The sequence below is a fragment of the Heterodontus francisci genome, chromosome 17 (genome assembly GCF_036365525.1).
Source record: "Heterodontus francisci isolate sHetFra1 chromosome 17, sHetFra1.hap1, whole genome shotgun sequence".
NCBI lineage: Eukaryota > Metazoa > Chordata > Chondrichthyes > Heterodontiformes > Heterodontidae > Heterodontus > Heterodontus francisci.
This window is the reverse complement of record NC_090387.1, coordinates 62,337,354-62,355,280: the sequence shown is the minus strand read 5'-3', so window position 1 is coordinate 62,355,280 and position 17,927 is coordinate 62,337,354. Positions and strand designations below refer to the sequence as shown.

The window sequence follows — 17,927 nt, the reverse complement described above, 5'->3', positions numbered from 1 at the left end:
ACCCAATGCCAAAATACCTTGGCATCACTCTTGACCATACATTGACTGACTGGCAACATCACCAGAACCAAAGTCAAGACAAGAGTGAATCTCATAAGGAAACTGGTGGTACCACCTGGGGCAGCAAAGCCAACACACTATGCATTGTTTCACTCGTCTTGGTCTACCCAACAGCATTGTACTGCTGCTCAACTTGGCTCAGGAGCCGCTACACAAACATGGTAGATATCACCTCCGGGAAATCATGAGGATTATTTCTGGAATGTTGAGACCAACACAGCTCGGGTGGCTTCCTGTATTAGCACACGTTGAGCCTCTTGATAACCGCAGGGAAAACATTCTCTTCAAAGAGCACCACCGCCTGACAGCTAAAGTAGTACGCCCATTGATACAGGACCTCAAAAAAACCTCCATGCACTCGCCTGAAATCTCATAACCCCTACAGGAACGCACTCTACACCCTACAAACTGACGACAGACCCACCTCTCAATGGTGCACCTCTTGGTTGACTGCTAACATCACCAACCGCAACCTGGTAACTGGCCAGAGTGGTGAAATCCCAGGTTTCAACCTCCCACGGAAAATCTGGACAACCCTCAATCGCTTGAGGACGGGCCAAGGAAGATGTGGCCACTTGTTCCACAAGTGGAACATGAGGACCAGCTCAAATTGTGACTGTGGCCATCCTAGTCAGACCATCACCCACATATTGAACTCTTGTCCTGACAAATCCATTCCTGGTGGCATTACAACTATTCACACTGCGCCAACTGAACCGTTGAATGGATTGTTAACCTCGACATTGAACTATAACTGCTTCCCCAGCCATACGAATATATAAAATATATATATATCCTACCAGAAACAATGATGGAAACAGAGTCAAAGGGAAATGGATAAATATTTTTGAAGAAAAAATTTGAAATGCGAGAGAAATGGTAATAAATGAATGGCTGTTTAAGAGACCTGGTTAAGATGCACTGGGCCGAAAAGCTTTCTGTGCTAGAAAATGCTGCTTTTAATGAAAGTGGAGGATCTGATTTGCAAATACAGTTGGTACTAGAATAAAATATAGATTCAGCATACAGCATCATAGCCAAAATCAGATGAAATATAAATCACATCATAGCCTACTGTACAGCTTTTATTGGCTTGATCCAATCCTTTATATTTCTTGGATAAAACTTTATCACAATTGGTAGCCTATGTTTTTTTTGTCCTTTTTACAGGTTCTAAAAATACATGGGTGTATTCTTGTCCTATTTATAAAAAGCCTGTGAGAACAGATCTGAACTATATTGCCACTGTTGACTTGAAAACAAACCGGTCTCCTGATCACTGGGTACTGAGAGGTGTTGCATTGCTCTGTGATGTGAAATAAGATGGACAGATGAATTCTACATACTATACTGTATGATGTAATCATGGGAATGGACCAATTGCAGGACACAAATGGTGAGGGATCTATGTTGACCAGAAATTATCACTGGTATACACCAACAACTATACTCCAGTTGACTATTATCCAATTGCAATGTATGAATTGTCATTCTATCCTCGTATTATGATTGATTTGGCAACAGATGAAAGCTATTGGTTAAACATACAAAAATGATATCTTTTTTTTGCAACCTTAAGTACTTATTAGTAATTGTCACACACAGCCTGGCTGAGTAATGTTCAACTATAAATGTTAGTGATTAGGGGTTTTGCAGCAAAGATCTGGTTCCAAACACCTGTTCTGGTTCCATATCATCAAAAGGTCTCAAGTGCCTGGCATTACTCATTGAGTGAAATTTGTTTGTTGTAACAATTAAAATGAAGCAATTGAACCTAGTTAAGTGTTGTATTGCAGTGCTTTAGTGATATATGTTTCCCCTGAGAACTGGGTGACATAGTAGGTTTGAACATCATCCACCTCAAGGACAGTGGGTTTAATAGGAGCAAATTAACAGAACAAAAGCTTCACTTTCCCAATACTTTTTTGATTGTGTTAACATAACTGGCCAATGCAAGTGTGGTACATTAACTACTACTATCTCACTCATCTATGTCAGATTATCTAATCATTGCACACTCTTGATTTTTTCCAAGCAGTGACTTTTTAGTCTTCATTCTACTCACCCTAACTTGGGCAGCCCTGACCTGACTCAGCTTTCTGCAGCTGGTGGTGAAATGCTAACTTGTTATAGAGGAAGTATTCAGCTGTGACTTACCCCTATGAAGGCTTGTAACTTGCTACAGTTAATATCTCAGCCAAGAAGTTCATGAATTGTATCCATTTATTTATCCCAGAAAAGCCTCTTGATGCTTTCATTGTCTATTCCCTGACTCTCCAAGCTCCAAAGCTGTTGGGCAGAACTGGAGAAACCTCTTAGAGTCATAGAGAGATACAGCACTGAAACAGGCCCTTCGGTCCACTGAGTCTGTGCCGACCAACAACCACCCACTTACACTAATCCTACATTAATCCCATATTCCCTACCACATCCCCACCATTCTCCTACCACCTACCTACACTAAGGGCAATTTACAATGGCCAATTTACCCATCAACCTGCAAGCTTTTGGCTGTGGGAGGAAACTGGAGCACCCAGCGGAAACCCACGTGGTCACAGGGAGTCTTGCGGATGCTTTTAAAGATGTGAATTTCTTCTCATTAGGAGTATCATAATTGAGTTACTTTTTTCTCCCTTCCTTGATGTACTTGCAGGGAAGAACAATTTTACTCTGCACTTTCTGCGAGATGGAATGTATTACAAGTAGCAATCAGCTGATGGGCTATTTAGGACACACTAGCTGAGTCACTTGTTAAAATATTAAAATGCACCTAATGAGCTCAAAAATGACTAAGCTTTGCTAATGATGCTGTACAGTCAGCATGCTTCTCGTGCTTTTTATTTAATTGCTGCAAGTGTGGGAACCAACTGACTCCACAGAAGGCCCTGCATTCACTTGGTGCCTTAATGATAATCCTTCCTTCTGGAAATAATAACGTAAAATCTGTGGAGAGCTCCTTGTTGCCTATTTGACTGGAATTATCAGTGTCAATATACATAACCACTGGTTAGTAATTATTTAAAACTGCGGGGAAGTAATTACTTTGAGAGACATCATGTGTTTGCTGGAGAAAGTAACAGAAAATGTGATTCAAAATGAGGATGTGCATTTTCACTGCATCGTAAAAATTTCCATTATTTTGCACAGTAAGTAATGAAAGTGATGAAGCATGCAAGTATTACTGCCCTTGAATGGAGCTTGTTACTGTAATAATTAAAGCTTTGGTTTGCCTTCCAAAATCTTATGCATTAATGTGGAACCACAGCTTATAAATTTTGCAACTTGACATTGTAATTTGTTGTTTTTCATTGCACCTGGGGTTTCACCTCAGGATCACTAACTGACTACCACATGAAACTAAGAATCGTCTTATTTATAATGTGACAGTATCTTCACACACACACACACACACACACACACACGTTTCATTAAACATAATTAGCTACGTGAAAATGCAGGATTCTATAGGTCACAAAAAAGTTGTCAGTGCTTTAGTACACTGCCACAATGTGCTTTATACTGCAAGGTGGAACAACTCTTCACTATTCTAGTTGTTGGTGCATGTTTAGTTATAGTAGCAGGGGTCAACTCCTATATTTGTTTGAATCACTTTGATATTTAGCAATCTGTAAAAATATACGCGATGCTTCAGCATTCTTTTGGGTTTGAATACCTGCATTCTGTGGATTACCTTGAAGTTTTCTAAATGCCCTGCTATAACGTCTTTAATAATAGCTTCCAACATTTTCCCTAAGACAGATGTTAAGCTTACTGGCCTATAGTTTAATAAAATCAAAATACTGCAGATGCTGGAAATCTGAAATAAAAACAAGAAATGCTGGACATACTCAGCAAGTCTGGAGAGAGAAGCAGAGTTAACGTTTCAGGTCAGTGACCCTTCAGTTTCCTGCTTTCTGTCTCTCTCCCTTTTTGAATAAAGGAGTTACATTTGCTATTTTACAATCTAACGGAACCTTCCATGAATCTAGGGAATTTTGGAAAATTGAAACTAATGCATCAACTATCTCACTAAACACTTCATTTAACACCCGAGGATGAAGTCCATCAGGACCCGGGACTTATCAACTCATTGCTCCAACAATTTGTTCAGTCCCACTTCCCTGCTGATTGTAATTTTCTTGAGTTCCTCCCTCTCTTCCATTTCCTGACTTACAGCTAATACTGGGATGTTATTTGTATCCTCAATAGTGAAGACCGATGCAAAATATCTGTTCAATTCATCTGCCATCTCCTTATCCATTATTAATTGCCCAGACTCACTTTCTATAGGACCAATGCTTACTTTGTTAACTCTTTTCTTTTTAAAATATCTATCGAAAATCTTACTATGGCCGGAATTTTACTGTGGATGGACAGGAGCCGAAGTCCAATGTGAAAGTCGGTGGCAAACCTGCTTCCGCCTAGCCTGGAGATCCGTCCCGTATTTTACGGATCCCCAGGCTTTAATTGTCCCGAGGCGGGGCTTCAACCACTTGAGGGAGGAGGTCCCGCCTCAGTGAGCTGCCGGCCAGTCATCGGGCCGGCAGCTCTTAGTCCCAGCAGCGCCACCTGGAGCGGTGGCCACTGCTGGGACTGCAGCCAAGCCGACACCATGGATCCAGGAGGGAAGGTAAGTAGGGGCATGCCTCACCAAGGGGATCTTGGTCTTTCTCGGTCCTTCTCTGGTGAGGCTGGAGTGGTCCTTTGGTGGGAGGAGGATGTCTTGGGTCCCGGGGGTGGGTTGGGAGGCGGGGGTGGCCCTCAATCGGGCACCCTGTGCCCGACTGCCATGCCCCCCTCCATCCCCACGTCCCCAGCACACTTGCCTGCCATGGGTAAAATACCCGTGGAGGTGGGCGAGGGCCCTTAAGTGGCCGTTAAGTGGCCACTTAAGTGTCTTGATTGGCCTCGGGCAGGCGGGCCATTTCTCACCACCCCCCTCCCCCCCCACCCCGCCCCCCCATCTAACCTCCATAAACTTGTCCGGAGGCGGAATCGGGGCAGGTAGGCCTCCCGGAGCCTGCCACTCAATTTTACGCCACCCCCCAAGCCACCATCTGACCCGCTGGGTCGGAATTATTTCTATATTTCTAGCTAGCTTTTTCTCGTACTCTAATTTTACTTTCCTTATCAATCTTTTAGTCATTCTTTGCTGTTTTTTATATTCTGTCCAATCTTCTGACCTGCCTCCCATCTTTGTGCAATTATAGGCTTTTTCTTTAAGTTTGATAATATCTTTAACTGTTTTAGTTAACCACGGATGCTGGTCCCACCCTTGGAATTTTTCTTTCTCGTTGAAATGTATCTATTCTGTGTGTTCTGAAATATCCTCTAAATGTCTGCCACAGCATCTCTATTGACCTATTCCTTAACCTGATTTGCCATTCACTTTAGCTAGCTCTGCTTTCATGCCCTCATAATTGCCCTTATTTAAGTTTAAAATACTAGTCTTGGACCCACTCTTCTCTCCCTCAAACTGAATGTAAAATTCAATCATATTATGAATGTTGCTACTTAGGGGTGCCTTAACTATGAGGTCATTAATTAATCGTATCTCGTTGCACAATACCAGGTCTCGTATAGCCTACTCTCCAGTTGCTTCCAGAATGTATTGTTCCAAGAAATTATCCTGAAAATATTCTATGTACTCCTCATCTAGGCTACCTCTGCCCATCTGATTTTTCCAGTTGATATGTAGGTTAAAATCCCCCATAGTTATTGCTGTACCTTTCTGACAAGCTACCATTATTTCTTCCTTTATAACCCCTTCCTACAGTGTGGTTAATGTTAGGTGGCCTGTACACCACTCCCACAAGTGACTTCTTGCTTTTATCTCTACCCAACCTGCTTCTACATCCTGGTCTCCTGCACTTAGGTCATCCCTCCTTTATTGCGCTAATACCATCATTAATTAACAGAGCTACCCCTCCACCTTTTTCTAGCTTCCTGTCCTTCCTAAATGCCACGTACCCTTCAATATTCAGGCTCCAATCTATGTCGTCTTGCAGCCACATCTCTGGCTGTCAGATTGTATTTATTTATTTCTATTTACGCTCTCTGTTCATTTGTTTTGTTTTGAATGCTACTTGCATTCAGACACAGAGCCTTTAGTTTTGTCCTTTTATTATTTTTGTAACCTCTAGCCTTATCTGTTGATTTACTCTTAGAATTGTACGCACTGTCCCTTCCTCTGTTTGTTTATCATTTCCCATATTAATACCTTTCTCTCTTGCCTTGTCTCTACTCCTTGATTTACCATATCTTCCCAAATTTAATCCCTTGTCCCCACTAGTCAGTTTAAAACCCTCTCGACTTCCCAAGTTATGCGGCTCGCTAGAACACTGGCCGCAGCTCGGTTCAGGTGTAGACCGTCCCAACAGTACAGCCACCACTTTCCCCAGTACTGGTGCCAGTGCCCCACAAACCAGAACCCACTTCTACCACACCAGTCTTTGAGCCACGCATTAATTTCTCTAATCTTATTTGCCCGATGCCAATTTGCATGTGGCTCAGGTAATAATCCAGAGATTATTACCTTTTGAGGTTCTGCTTCTTAATATATGAATATATTTTATTAAGCTTACCACTAGTTCCTTTACTATTTTAAAGGTTAGGATTAGAATGGACCTTAATCACTTACCAGATACTCACCAAACAGGTAGCTTCTTCCCAAACCAATCACCTACCTGCTTGCCTCTGATGTTTGATTTAAATTAAAATTAAATTAAAAGCTTAATTAAATTAAAACAGATTGAATCATCCTGAGTTTACTTTGGGTTTGGAGAGATGATGCTTTTAAAACAAATCTTTTTCCTTCGTTTCAAATCACATTTTTTTTATTCATTCATGGGATGTGGGTGCTGCTGGCTAGGCCAGCATTTATTGCCCATCCCTAATTGCCCTTGAGAAGGTGGAGGTGATCTGTCTTTTCGAACTGCTGCAGTCCATGTGAGGTAGGTACACCCACAATGCTGTTAGGAAGGGAGTTCCAGGATTTTGACCCAGTGACAGTGAAGGAACGGCGATATAGTTCCAAGTCAGGATGGTGTGTGACTTGGAGGGGAACTTGCAGGTGGTGGTGTTCCCAAGCATTTGCTGGCCTTGTCCTTCTAGTTGGTAGAGGTTGTGAGTTTGGAAGGTGCTGTCGAAGGAACCTTGGTGCATTTCTACAGTGCATCTTGTAGATGGTACACACTGCTGCCACTGTGCGTCGGTGGTGGAGCGAGTGTATGTTTGTGGATGAGGTGCCAATCAAGCGGGCTGCTTTGTCCTGGATGGTGTCAAGCTTCTTGAGTGTTGTTGAAGCTGCACCCATCCAGGCAAGTGGAAAGTATTCCATCACACTCCTGACTTGTGCCCTGTAGATGGTGGAGAGGCTTTGGGGAGTCAGGAGATGAGTTACTCACTGCAGGATTCCTAGCCTCTGACCTGCTCTTGCAGCCACGGTATTTATCTGGCTACTCCAGTTCAGTTTCTGGTCAGTGGTAGCCCCTAGGATGTTGATAGTGGGAGATTCAGCAATGGTAATGCCATTGAATGTCAAGGGAAGATGGTTAGATTCTCTCTTGTTGAAGCCTGCTGACATTTTTCATTACTGAGGAATGTGTGATGTTGTAACATTTAAACACAACAGTATGTGAAAATCAGCAATAATGGGAAAAGCAATGTCATTATTCCTAAGAGGGAAATTCAATTACTTCATGATTTGTTAAGTCTCCAGGCTCATTTGGCTAGCTGACAAAGATCCAGGTATGCTCTCGCTTCATAATGCACTTTGAAACTGAACTGCAAAAGGTCAGTCTTTACATTACCGTCTGAGACATCAGATTTTGTTGTGAAATGCTGTATTTTTCCAGCCACTTCAACTCAGTGGTATAATGAAGGGCATGGAACAAGTATCAACTTTTAACTTCTGTTGACTCAGTTCGTAGGAACTAAAAATGGCAGCAAAACACTTGTCAGCCCCCATCATGCAGAGTCTTGTTGCAATAAGAACTTAAATACAGCATTTCACAACAAAATCTGATGTCTCAGACGGTAATGTAAAGACTGACCTTTTGCAGTTCAGTTTCAAAGTGCATTATGAAGCGAGAGCATACCTGGATCTTTGTCAGCTAGCCAAATGAGCCTGGAGACTTAACAAAAACTTAAAGCAGCAAGTGTTTAAACATAAGCTGCATATTGTGCGCAGAAATTCTCCCAAAAACAAACATTCTTATCTGTGGTAGGCATCCATGTTCCAATCATGTCCATTTTTAAAGCAGTGGTGATGGAATCTAAACAAGTGATCAGAAGAGACATCACTCACTGGGGAAAATAGTGAAAGAATGGCAGTATAGAGTGGTGTGCAGCAGCAAGCGAGCTGGGGAAGTAAGGATAGGAAGTCAGGGGAGATGGTTAGATTCTGTCTTGTTGAAGCCTGCTGACATTTTTCATTACTGAGGAATGTGTGATGTTGTAACACTTAAACACAACAGTATGTGAAAATCAGCAGTAATGGGAAAAGCATGTCCCCTTCTGAACGTGAGGCACTCTGTTCTCTCAGGTCTAAACCCGACATGGTCATCAAACCTGCAGACAAGGGTGGTGCTGTTGTTGTATGGCGTACCGACCTCTACCTTGTAGAGGCTCAGTGCCAACTTTCTGACATTTCTTCCTACCTGCCCCGGACCATGACCCCACCACCGAACATCAAGCAACTGTCCACAGGACTGTCACTGACCTCATCTCCTCTGGAGATTTCCCTCTACAGCTTCCAACCTCTCAGTCCTGCAACCCCAGACAGCCCGCTTCTACCTCCTTCCCAAAATCCACAAACAGGACTGTCCCGGCAGACCCATTGTGTCAGCCTGCTCCTGCCCCACTGAACTTATTTCTTCCTATCTTGACTCCATCTTTTCTCTGCTGGTCCAGTCTCTTCCCACTTACATCCGTGACTCTTCTGACGCCCTACGTCATTTTGACAATTTCCAGTTTCCGGGCCCCAACCACCTCCTCTTCACTATGGATGTCTAATTTCTCTACACCTCCATCCCCCACCAGGACAGTTTGAGGACTCTCTGCTTCTTCTTTGAACAAAGGCCCATCCCCATCCACCACCACCCTCCTCCGCCTGGCTGAACTTGTTCTCACATTGAACAACTTCTCCTTCAACTCTATTCACTTTCTTCAAGTAAAAGGTGTTGTAATGGGTACCCGCATGAGTCCTAGTTATGCCTGTCTTTTTGTGGGATATGTCGAACACTCCTTGTTCCAGTCCTACTCAGGCCCCCTCCCCCAACTCTTTTTCCGGTACATTCATGACTGTATCGGTGCCATTTCCAGCTCCCGCCCCGAACTGGAAAACTTTTATCAACTTTGCTTCTAATTTCCACCCTTCTCTCACCTTTACATGGTCCATCTCCGACACTTCCCTTTCCTTCCTCAACTTCTGTCTCTATCTCTGGGGATAGGCTGTCTACTAATATCCATTATAAGCCCACCGACTCCCACAGCTACCTCGACTACACTTCTTCACACCTTGCCTCCGGTGAGGACTCCATTCCATTCTCCCAGTTTCTCCGTCTCTGACGCTGCTACCTTACATGACAGTGCTTCTGATATGTCTTCCTTTTTCCTCAACCGAGGATTCCCCCCACTGTTGATGACAGGGCCCTCAACTGTGTCCGGTCCATTTCCCGCACCTCTACCCTCACCCCTCCCTCCCAGAACCGCGACAGGGTTCCCCTTGTCCTCACTTTCGACCCCATCAGCCTCCCTATTCCAAAGGATCATCCTCCGCCATTTCCACCACCTCCAGTGTGATGCCACTACCAAACGCATCTTTCCCTCCCTTCCCGTCAGCATTCCAAAGGGATTGTTCCCTCCGCGATACTCTGGTCTACTTCTCCATTACCCCCACCACCTCGTCCTCTTCCCTTGCAAGCGCAGAAGGCGTAATAACTGCCCATTTACCTCCTCTCTCCTCACTATCCCAGGCCCCAAACACTCCTTTCAGGTGAAGCAGCAATGTACTTATACTTGTTTCAATGTAGTGTACTGTATTCGCTGCTCACAATGTGGCCTCTACATTGGGGTGACCAAATGCAGACTGGATGACCGCTTTGCGGAACACCTCCGCTCAGTCCGAAAGCATGACCCCGAGCTTCCGGTTGCTTGCCATTTCAACACACCACCCTGCTCTCATGCTCACATCTCTGACCTGGGATTGCTGCAATGTCCCAGTGAACATCAACGCAAGCTCGAGGAACAGCATCTCATTTACCAATTAGGCACACTACAGGCTGCCGGACTGAACATATTGTTTGCCTTTGCTCCATGACCTTCTGGTTGCTTATTCTCTATTGCCCTTGTCCTATCTACACCGTCTCCTGTTATCTCTTGCCCCACCCCCACTTTACTTGCTTAAAACCTTGCACATTTCTAGTAATTGCCAGTTCTGAAGAAGGGTCACTGACCTGAAACATTAACTCTGCTTCTCTCTCCACAGATGCTGAGTATTTCCAGCATTTCTTGTTTTTATTTCAGATTTCCAGCATCCGCAATATTTTGCTTTTATTCTGGGGAAGGGATGGCTAGTAGCGAAATGATCCACTTTCTCAAACAGCATCCTCTTACCCATAACCAATGCTGCAACCCATCCATTTCCTTGTAAAAGAGCATATTATCTGACTTCCCATGAGAACACAAGTTTTATTTAACTAGATTTTTAATTTAATATAATAAAACATCACAAGGCACTTCAGAGGCATTATAAAACAAAATATGACAGCAAGCCTTATAAAAAGATATTCAGGCAGATGACCAAATGCTTGGTTAGAGGTGGGTTTTAAAGAGTGTCTGAAAGGTGTAAAGTAAGGAACAGACGTGGAGAGGTATAGGGAGGGAATTCCAGAGTTTAGGCCAAGGCAGCTTTAAAAAAAAATTTCGTGGGATGTGCAAGGCCAGCATTTGTTGCCCAATCCTAATTGCCCTTGACAATTGAGTGGCTTGTTAGGCCATTTCAGAGGGCAGTTAAGAGTCAAGCACATTGCTGTGGGTCTGGAGTCGCATTTCGTCCCAGACCAGGTAAGAATGGCAGATTTCCTTCCCTAAAAGGAATTAGGGAACTGGATGAAACCCAAAATCAATAATAGCAGTGGTGCCATGAAACTAAGACTAGCTTTCAATTCCAGATTTGGGATTTGAACCAGTGTCCCCAGGGCATTAGCTTGGGCCTCTTATAGTTCAGTGACATTACCACTCTGCCACTATTGGTAGTGATTTATAAAAAAAAATCAAGATGCTCAAGAGGCCAGAATTAGAGGAGGCAAATGATTGTGGAGCTGGAGGAGATTAGGAGGGTCAAGGCCATGATAGGAATTTGAAAACAAGGATGACAATTTTTAAAATTGAGGCATTCCTTAACAGAGAGCTAGTGTGGCTCAGCGAGCACAGGGATGATGGATTGAACAGAACTTGGAGAAAGTTAGGACAAGGGCAGCAGAATTTTGGACAACCAAGTTTATGGAGGCTGGCTAGAAGTGCACCAGAATAATAAATTCTGGAGGTAATAAAGGCGTGGATGAGAAGTCACAAATACAAATATCTTGTGATAGGTGGGCAAACAACCAAACTTAAAACCCTCAAGCCCATCTCATCATCTTCCAGTTCACTCTGTAGAGTTGGGTTCTCTTAAGGCAATGCACATGTAGTACTAAACCACACCTGCCAAGCAAATGCCAGATTCAATCACATGCTGATACTTAGCTCAGCAAATCAAATCAAGTGAGGGGTACTTTAGAATGGCCCTTGGCCAATAGCCAGAGAAGAAGTCAGCCTCCCCTGTTTCTAAACACTTTGCTACTAAAAGTGCTCCTGTTTGAATAACGAGACACCAGCATTGGGTTCACTGCTGCCCTCTTGTCCCATAGTCAAAGAAGCTTGTACACAAGGGAGAAGCCACTTGGCCCATCCTGGAAGGTTACCAACAAATACAGAACACAACTCCAGTCTCAGTTACCACCTTCAGTGGAGAATGGGAGCAAATAGTAACAAAAAGTAGACAAAAGGAGTTCAGTCATGTCCTCTGTACCTTTTATAATCAAATAGTCCCAAACTTTTATTGCAACAATTTCTTTTTCCAGTTAGCCATCTACTCATAGAAATGTCTAACATAAGGGCAACAACTACAAACATGATAGGTTTTTCTAAGTTCATGTGGGTGTGAACATAATCTTTGAAAACCAAATCAATAGTCAATGTTGCTCCAGTATTTTTCTCTGTGGTAACTGCAGGAAGCTCACTGGCAAAAGGAAGCCATTTAGAGGTAAAACAATTGAATACATTCCCCCCCACCATAAAAGTGTAACATAAAAGTACACAAGTGAGAAAAATGACCTGCATCATAAAGCATGCTGTGTTTCTGTCAAAAGCTAAGCAATTACAAACCACAACTGTTAATTTAATAAAATTTATTTTGTATAAATATATTTACCAGCAAATGTCACCAAAATTAGCCATGTAAGTAGAAAAATAAAATTTTGATATCCCCATGTTGACAATATAAATTTCAAAACAAACATTTGATCGTTACACAGCAGTAAAAACCCATAATAAACATTTAAATTCACATTGTTAGACATGTTTAAGGAGCAAATTTAGTTAACAACCTTATTTGATTTTCGCAGAACAGCTCATTTAGAGAGAGAAGTTACTGGTTAGAGGCTTCCACTACATATATTGAGTGTTATATAAAAAGGTACAATTAACTCAAATGAACAGGGCTTACAATGAATGCAAGTGACAATGATTAATTACAAAATATTTGCTAATGTGGTTTAAACTTGTGACCAACACCAAAATTAGGGTGCAAACTTACTTTGAACATAAGACTATATTACAGGCACTAGATAAATGACTGTGGGCACAGTATTGCAGACATCTATATTCTACCCGGTGCACTGGTAGCATCACCACTGTTAACTATGCATTACTTTGTAAGCAAATTTGAGATGAAACACAAAAGATTGTGGAAATGTTCCTCTGGATAAGAGAGATACAAGGAGGAAAAGTGGAATTTGAGGATAACATGACTGGAAAGGGAAATTTTTCTGATAAGTGAGTTTACTCAGTATTCTACTGTTCCTCAATGGCTGGGCTAATGTTTTATGGTGACTGAATAAGTCAAATCTGTTTTTATCACTGGGGGTTTTACTGGTGTTTTAGGGGTCAGTCTAGAATTCCATCTGTTTTTCCATGGAAATCACAAACCAGCAGTCCACTCACTGGATATATTGTTGATACAATATGCATTTTAAAAAAATTAGTGGAATAAATTTAATGTGACATCATACAAGGCAATTCCCCATCACAAGTGCTAATTTTAACAAACAAGGCCAACACTTAATTATGTATAAAGGAGAGGGATGGCAAAGGAAAAAGGGGAGAGTGTTGGAGGGGAAGAGATGAGAGCCAGGAAATAAATGGGAGATAATGGAAGAAACAAATGAAGGGGGAGGGGTAAAAAAAAAAGGACTACATATAGAGTAAATAATAGGGCAGTGGGAACAGTAGAACCACAAGGCCGGGTGGAAACCAGAGAATTTGGGTTAGTCAGTACTCCACTCTCACACTCACTTACTGTAGCCCAGTCTAAAGGAACATAAACAACCTCGTACCTAGAGTCTCCTATTGCCATTTTATAACCTGAATGTATGTATTAGCCAACTGTGATTTTATCTTTCAGTGAAGATGAAGAAGCATTTTACCTCCCCAGGATAGTTGACATCAGGAAGGGTGTGATGAAGATGCTGAAATGGACCCTCATCCTACCACTTCCTAGTCAAGCACATTAGGCTGAGCCTGACTGCAAACAGCAGTCAGTGTAAGTTAGTGTGGCCCATTCACCACAGTTACTGTTATTACAAGAGTTAAAAATATTATTTCATAGCCATTACATCGCCACGTGTGGTATAAACAAAAAACTATGTTCAAAACTATTAGCATCTCCAAGTTGGAATGTTCTTTTTGTTCAAATGGAGAAAGCGGAGGTAAAGGGACAACTATGCAAGTTCTTAGTATATTTTGTCAAGGGTGATAGAATGATCAAATGGAGACAACTACTCAAGCACAATGTAGGTGAGAAGAGTCCTTTTCTCACTCATTTTAAACTAGACCCATGAACAATTGTTTATACATGGTACTAAAAATGGACAAAACTAACAATGCTCCTACTTGAACAGGTTGAACATAAATAAAATTTTCTGCAAAGGTGTATAAATATTCAAATGCTTGTTGATTTTAAATACTAGAAAAAAATTAAAATGGTTGGCACACCTGAATTGTACGTTGCTGCAGTTAAACACAAGCTGACTCAAATGCTGTCTTTTTAATGGACATTACTTCTTTCCAAGTTGCAAGTCAAAATGAAAAACAAAGTTCACACACTGTCTTCATTAATATTCCATCTCACTTCCAAAGTCATGCCCTACTTTCTACTTGTGTAACCAAGCAGCAGTACCAGGGTAATTAGCTTTGCGTGTGGATGACATTCTTGTTCATTGGCTCAGCAAAAATACTTGCAGCAGCAATGCTACATTAAGAAAACCACACTTATTCATTTGTCATCTTTAAAGAAGCCGAGTGTATGATCACTGGAACTTAAGGCTACCCTGGGCCCTAGTTTTGGCTATTAAATGCCACTAGAAAAAAAAACACAACACCTTCTGTTTTACATCAATATACATGTAATTAAATATCACTGAACTCTAGATTTTAGTTAATTTTCTGTACAATGAAAAAAAGAGGGGGAATGATGAATGAATAAGATGATTTACCAGTATGCATTTAAGTGAGTTGAATGCACGATGAGGGCTGATTAAAATCATGAATTCATTGGTAGGTACGAACGATAGCATTTCATAATTACTATCAAACACAATATTCAGTTTTTATTTCCCAAAGGAAGTTATGAAATTGCCTGTAAATAAAATATAAAAAGGAGAACTCTCAGAAAATATAGAGTCCATATATTGTTAGGTAGAGTAGGAATTGTTCACCTTGTTCAAGCCATGAAGCTGCAATACTTCAGTTCGTTGGGGTATATACTTAAGAGGCCTAGCCTTTGGTAAACTTCAGTTGGAAGGGTTTTGTTTGCCTTTTCATAATTACCCCAATTACTGAAATATTGAAATGTGGTAGGTTAAATCAAAATACAATTTTTGTATTCTTTAGAAAGAAAACTTGTAGTCTGACTTTCTAATCCTACAATAAACATGCATACTTTATAATAGTCTTCACATTAAAAACTACCTGTACAGTTTGAAACGTGCAAAAAATGATTCTACATGTGTATCTTTTAATGTAAATATTACCTCTTTTGGCTTTGAATTTTTTTTTTATATAACAAAGAACAAAGCTCAGCACTTGAGATATTCAATAAAAACTAGTCCGTGCCTCCTTTGTTCTTCAAGCTTGGCAATCCATGGAAATCTACAACATTTGTGCTGTTGCCAATTCCTGTTACTTGAGCAGCATTGATTGGCGTGGACCCTGGTTTGGATTCCACAGGTACGGTGCAATCTTTATGCAGCCAGAAGTTGGAGAAAGTTGGGATACTGAGGCTTTTGTGCCCGGGTCCTCCTGGATGAGATCACTTTCTGCTATAAAGTTGCTAAAATTCGTAGAAAGGCTATCACCACAATGAAAAATACCTGTCCAACTCCCAGAACCAAAGCTTCAAGAGGCACCATTTGCTTTGTAGCAGCTCTGTAGACACCAGCAATAGCGGCACCTGCAAAAGAGTTCAGTGGTTTGTTATTTGGCAATGGTGTATGTAACATTTATATAGGAGTACATAGATACATCCAAGAAGCTGCAAAACAATCAAGGGGCTCTGATGACACAACGCATCAACAAATCCAGTCAATATGTGACAATACCTTGCATTTATATAGTGCCTTTAAACACAATAAAGTGTAATAGACCCACAGGAGTGCAACTGAGAACCAAGCCAAAGGAGGAGACATTAGGATAGGTGACAGTGGAAAATGTCATCAGTGGTGCCTGGAGAGTCATCAGACCTCTAATGAAATCACCGAGTGCCTCTCCAGAAATGCCCAAGAGCAGTTTAAGCAAGCAATATCTAGAAAACAGATGTGCTTTGAAGACTTATTAGGAATATTAATAACTGAGAAATGTACCATGCTGCACATTGGTGTAATTACAAAGTGTGGTACACTTTTGTTACTTCTAGACTTGACTATTCCAACTCACTCCTGGCCAACCTTCCATTTTCTACCCTACATAACTGGAGACCATGCAAAACTCGGCTGCTTATATCCTGACCTTCACCAAGTCCTGTTCCCCCATCATCCATGTGCTTGCTGACCTACATCGACTCCTGGTTAAGCAACACCTCGATTTTAAAATGCACATCCTGGTCTTCAAACCCCTCTATGGGCTCATCTATTCCTATCTCTAACCCTCCAAGATCTCTACATTCCTTCAATTCTGGCTTCTTGAGCATCCCAGATTTTAAATCATTCCACCACCGGCAGCTGTGGCTTCAACTGCCAAGGCCTATGCTCTGGAATTCCCTCCCTAAACCTCCATCTCTCTCTATCCCTCTTTCAGACATTCTTTAAAGCCTACCTCTGATCAACCTTTTGCTTGTCTGCCCTTAGTCTCTCCTTTAGGTGGCTGTGTGTCAAATTTGGTTGCTGACACTCCTGTGAAGCATTTTGGGGTGTTTTACCACATTAAAGGGGCTACATAGATACAAGTTGATGTTATGTACTGCACCTCAAATGTGCACAGTACAGGGAATGAACTCTTATGATGGAGTGCAAGTATTGGATCTGTTGTTTCAAAGGAATATATAAAATCCAGGGAGATCAAAAACAATATCCCCTTGTCCTGGAGAAGGGAGAAACAATTAAAGATTGTTAATGACATCTCTCAAACAAATACAAGGTCAGTAATATTTTGATCAAATTAACTTGGGTTTTGTCACACACTGAAGACTACACTCCTCCCAAAATGTTGTGGGGAATAGGCGCAGATAATGTGATATGCTCCACCAGCTGTTTTTTTTAAAAAAAAACTGCAATGCTGCTAGACCTTTAGCAGGTCGTGTGACAGGTGTTACGACCAGGTGAGGAGGGGGTCTCAGGTTCTACTTTTGCCCCTTCTCTGGTTTGACCGCAACAGTGATTTAACTTACCACCTCAGTGAGCACTTACTCCTGTTCCTCTAATATAATTGCAAATGAACCAGACAGATTTTCTTGAGTTGAAACAAGAAAGGTGCAAGTTTATTAACCTCAGCACTCTAAACCAGTTAAAATTACTATAATATGCTACGCATCCACACCCACATTCACACGAGAGCCACACACACAGACAAATAGATTGCAGAGGGAAAAAAAACATAGTTGAGAGGTTGGCGTAGAGTCCGTAATGAAAATGGAATTTAAATACAGAAGCTTAGTCCCAGAGTCCTTAGCTGAAGTTGTAGTCCTGAAGTTCTCTCTGGGCCACATGTACGGGAAGGGTTTGTTTCTGGAAGGCAAAAAGAGGGGCTTTATCCTTGTCCTCTAGTTGCACGGATCTGTAGACTTGGCTTCCACCAGATGCAGTTTGAGACTTCTCTGGATCTCTGCTGTAGAGAGAGCACGAGAGATGTTCCCTTGCTGGATCTCAGTTACCGTCTGAATTCTGAGAAATCATTCACAAATCTCCAGTGACCCAAGCAGTGTTGTGATGTGACCATCTTTCTTTTTGAATCAGCGTCTGGAATGATCTCTGAAATTCGAGGCTCTCCGACTAGCTGTTCAGACATACTTGGTGGTGGTGGTGGGGGTGGGGTTTGGTTCTTTTAAAGGCTTT

The 17,927-nt window shown here is 41.8% G+C and overlaps 2 protein-coding genes across 5 annotated transcripts in view; one reads left to right on the top strand and one right to left on the bottom strand.

The window, feature by feature from the left end:
* LOC137378592 (dynein axonemal heavy chain 5-like) overlaps positions 1-3,346 on the top strand; it is a 334,675-nt gene extending 331,329 nt beyond the window's left edge. Inside the window, exon 81 of the mRNA XM_068048894.1 lies at positions 1,231-3,346. Within this exon, the coding sequence (XP_067904995.1) occupies positions 1,231-1,382 (152 nt within the window). The 3' untranslated portion in view covers positions 1,383-3,346. The remainder of the gene's footprint in view (positions 1-1,230) is intronic.
* A 9,151-nt stretch (positions 3,347-12,497) lies between these two features.
* tmem170a (transmembrane protein 170A) overlaps positions 12,498-17,927 on the bottom strand; it is a 41,625-nt gene continuing 36,195 nt past the window's right edge. For all 4 annotated transcript variants that reach the window (XM_068049508.1, XM_068049506.1, XM_068049507.1 and 1 more), the window contains exon 3: positions 12,498-15,832. In XM_068049508.1, the coding sequence (XP_067905609.1) occupies positions 15,702-15,832 (131 nt within the window). In that variant the 3' untranslated portion in view covers positions 12,498-15,701. The remainder of the gene's footprint in view (positions 15,833-17,927) is intronic.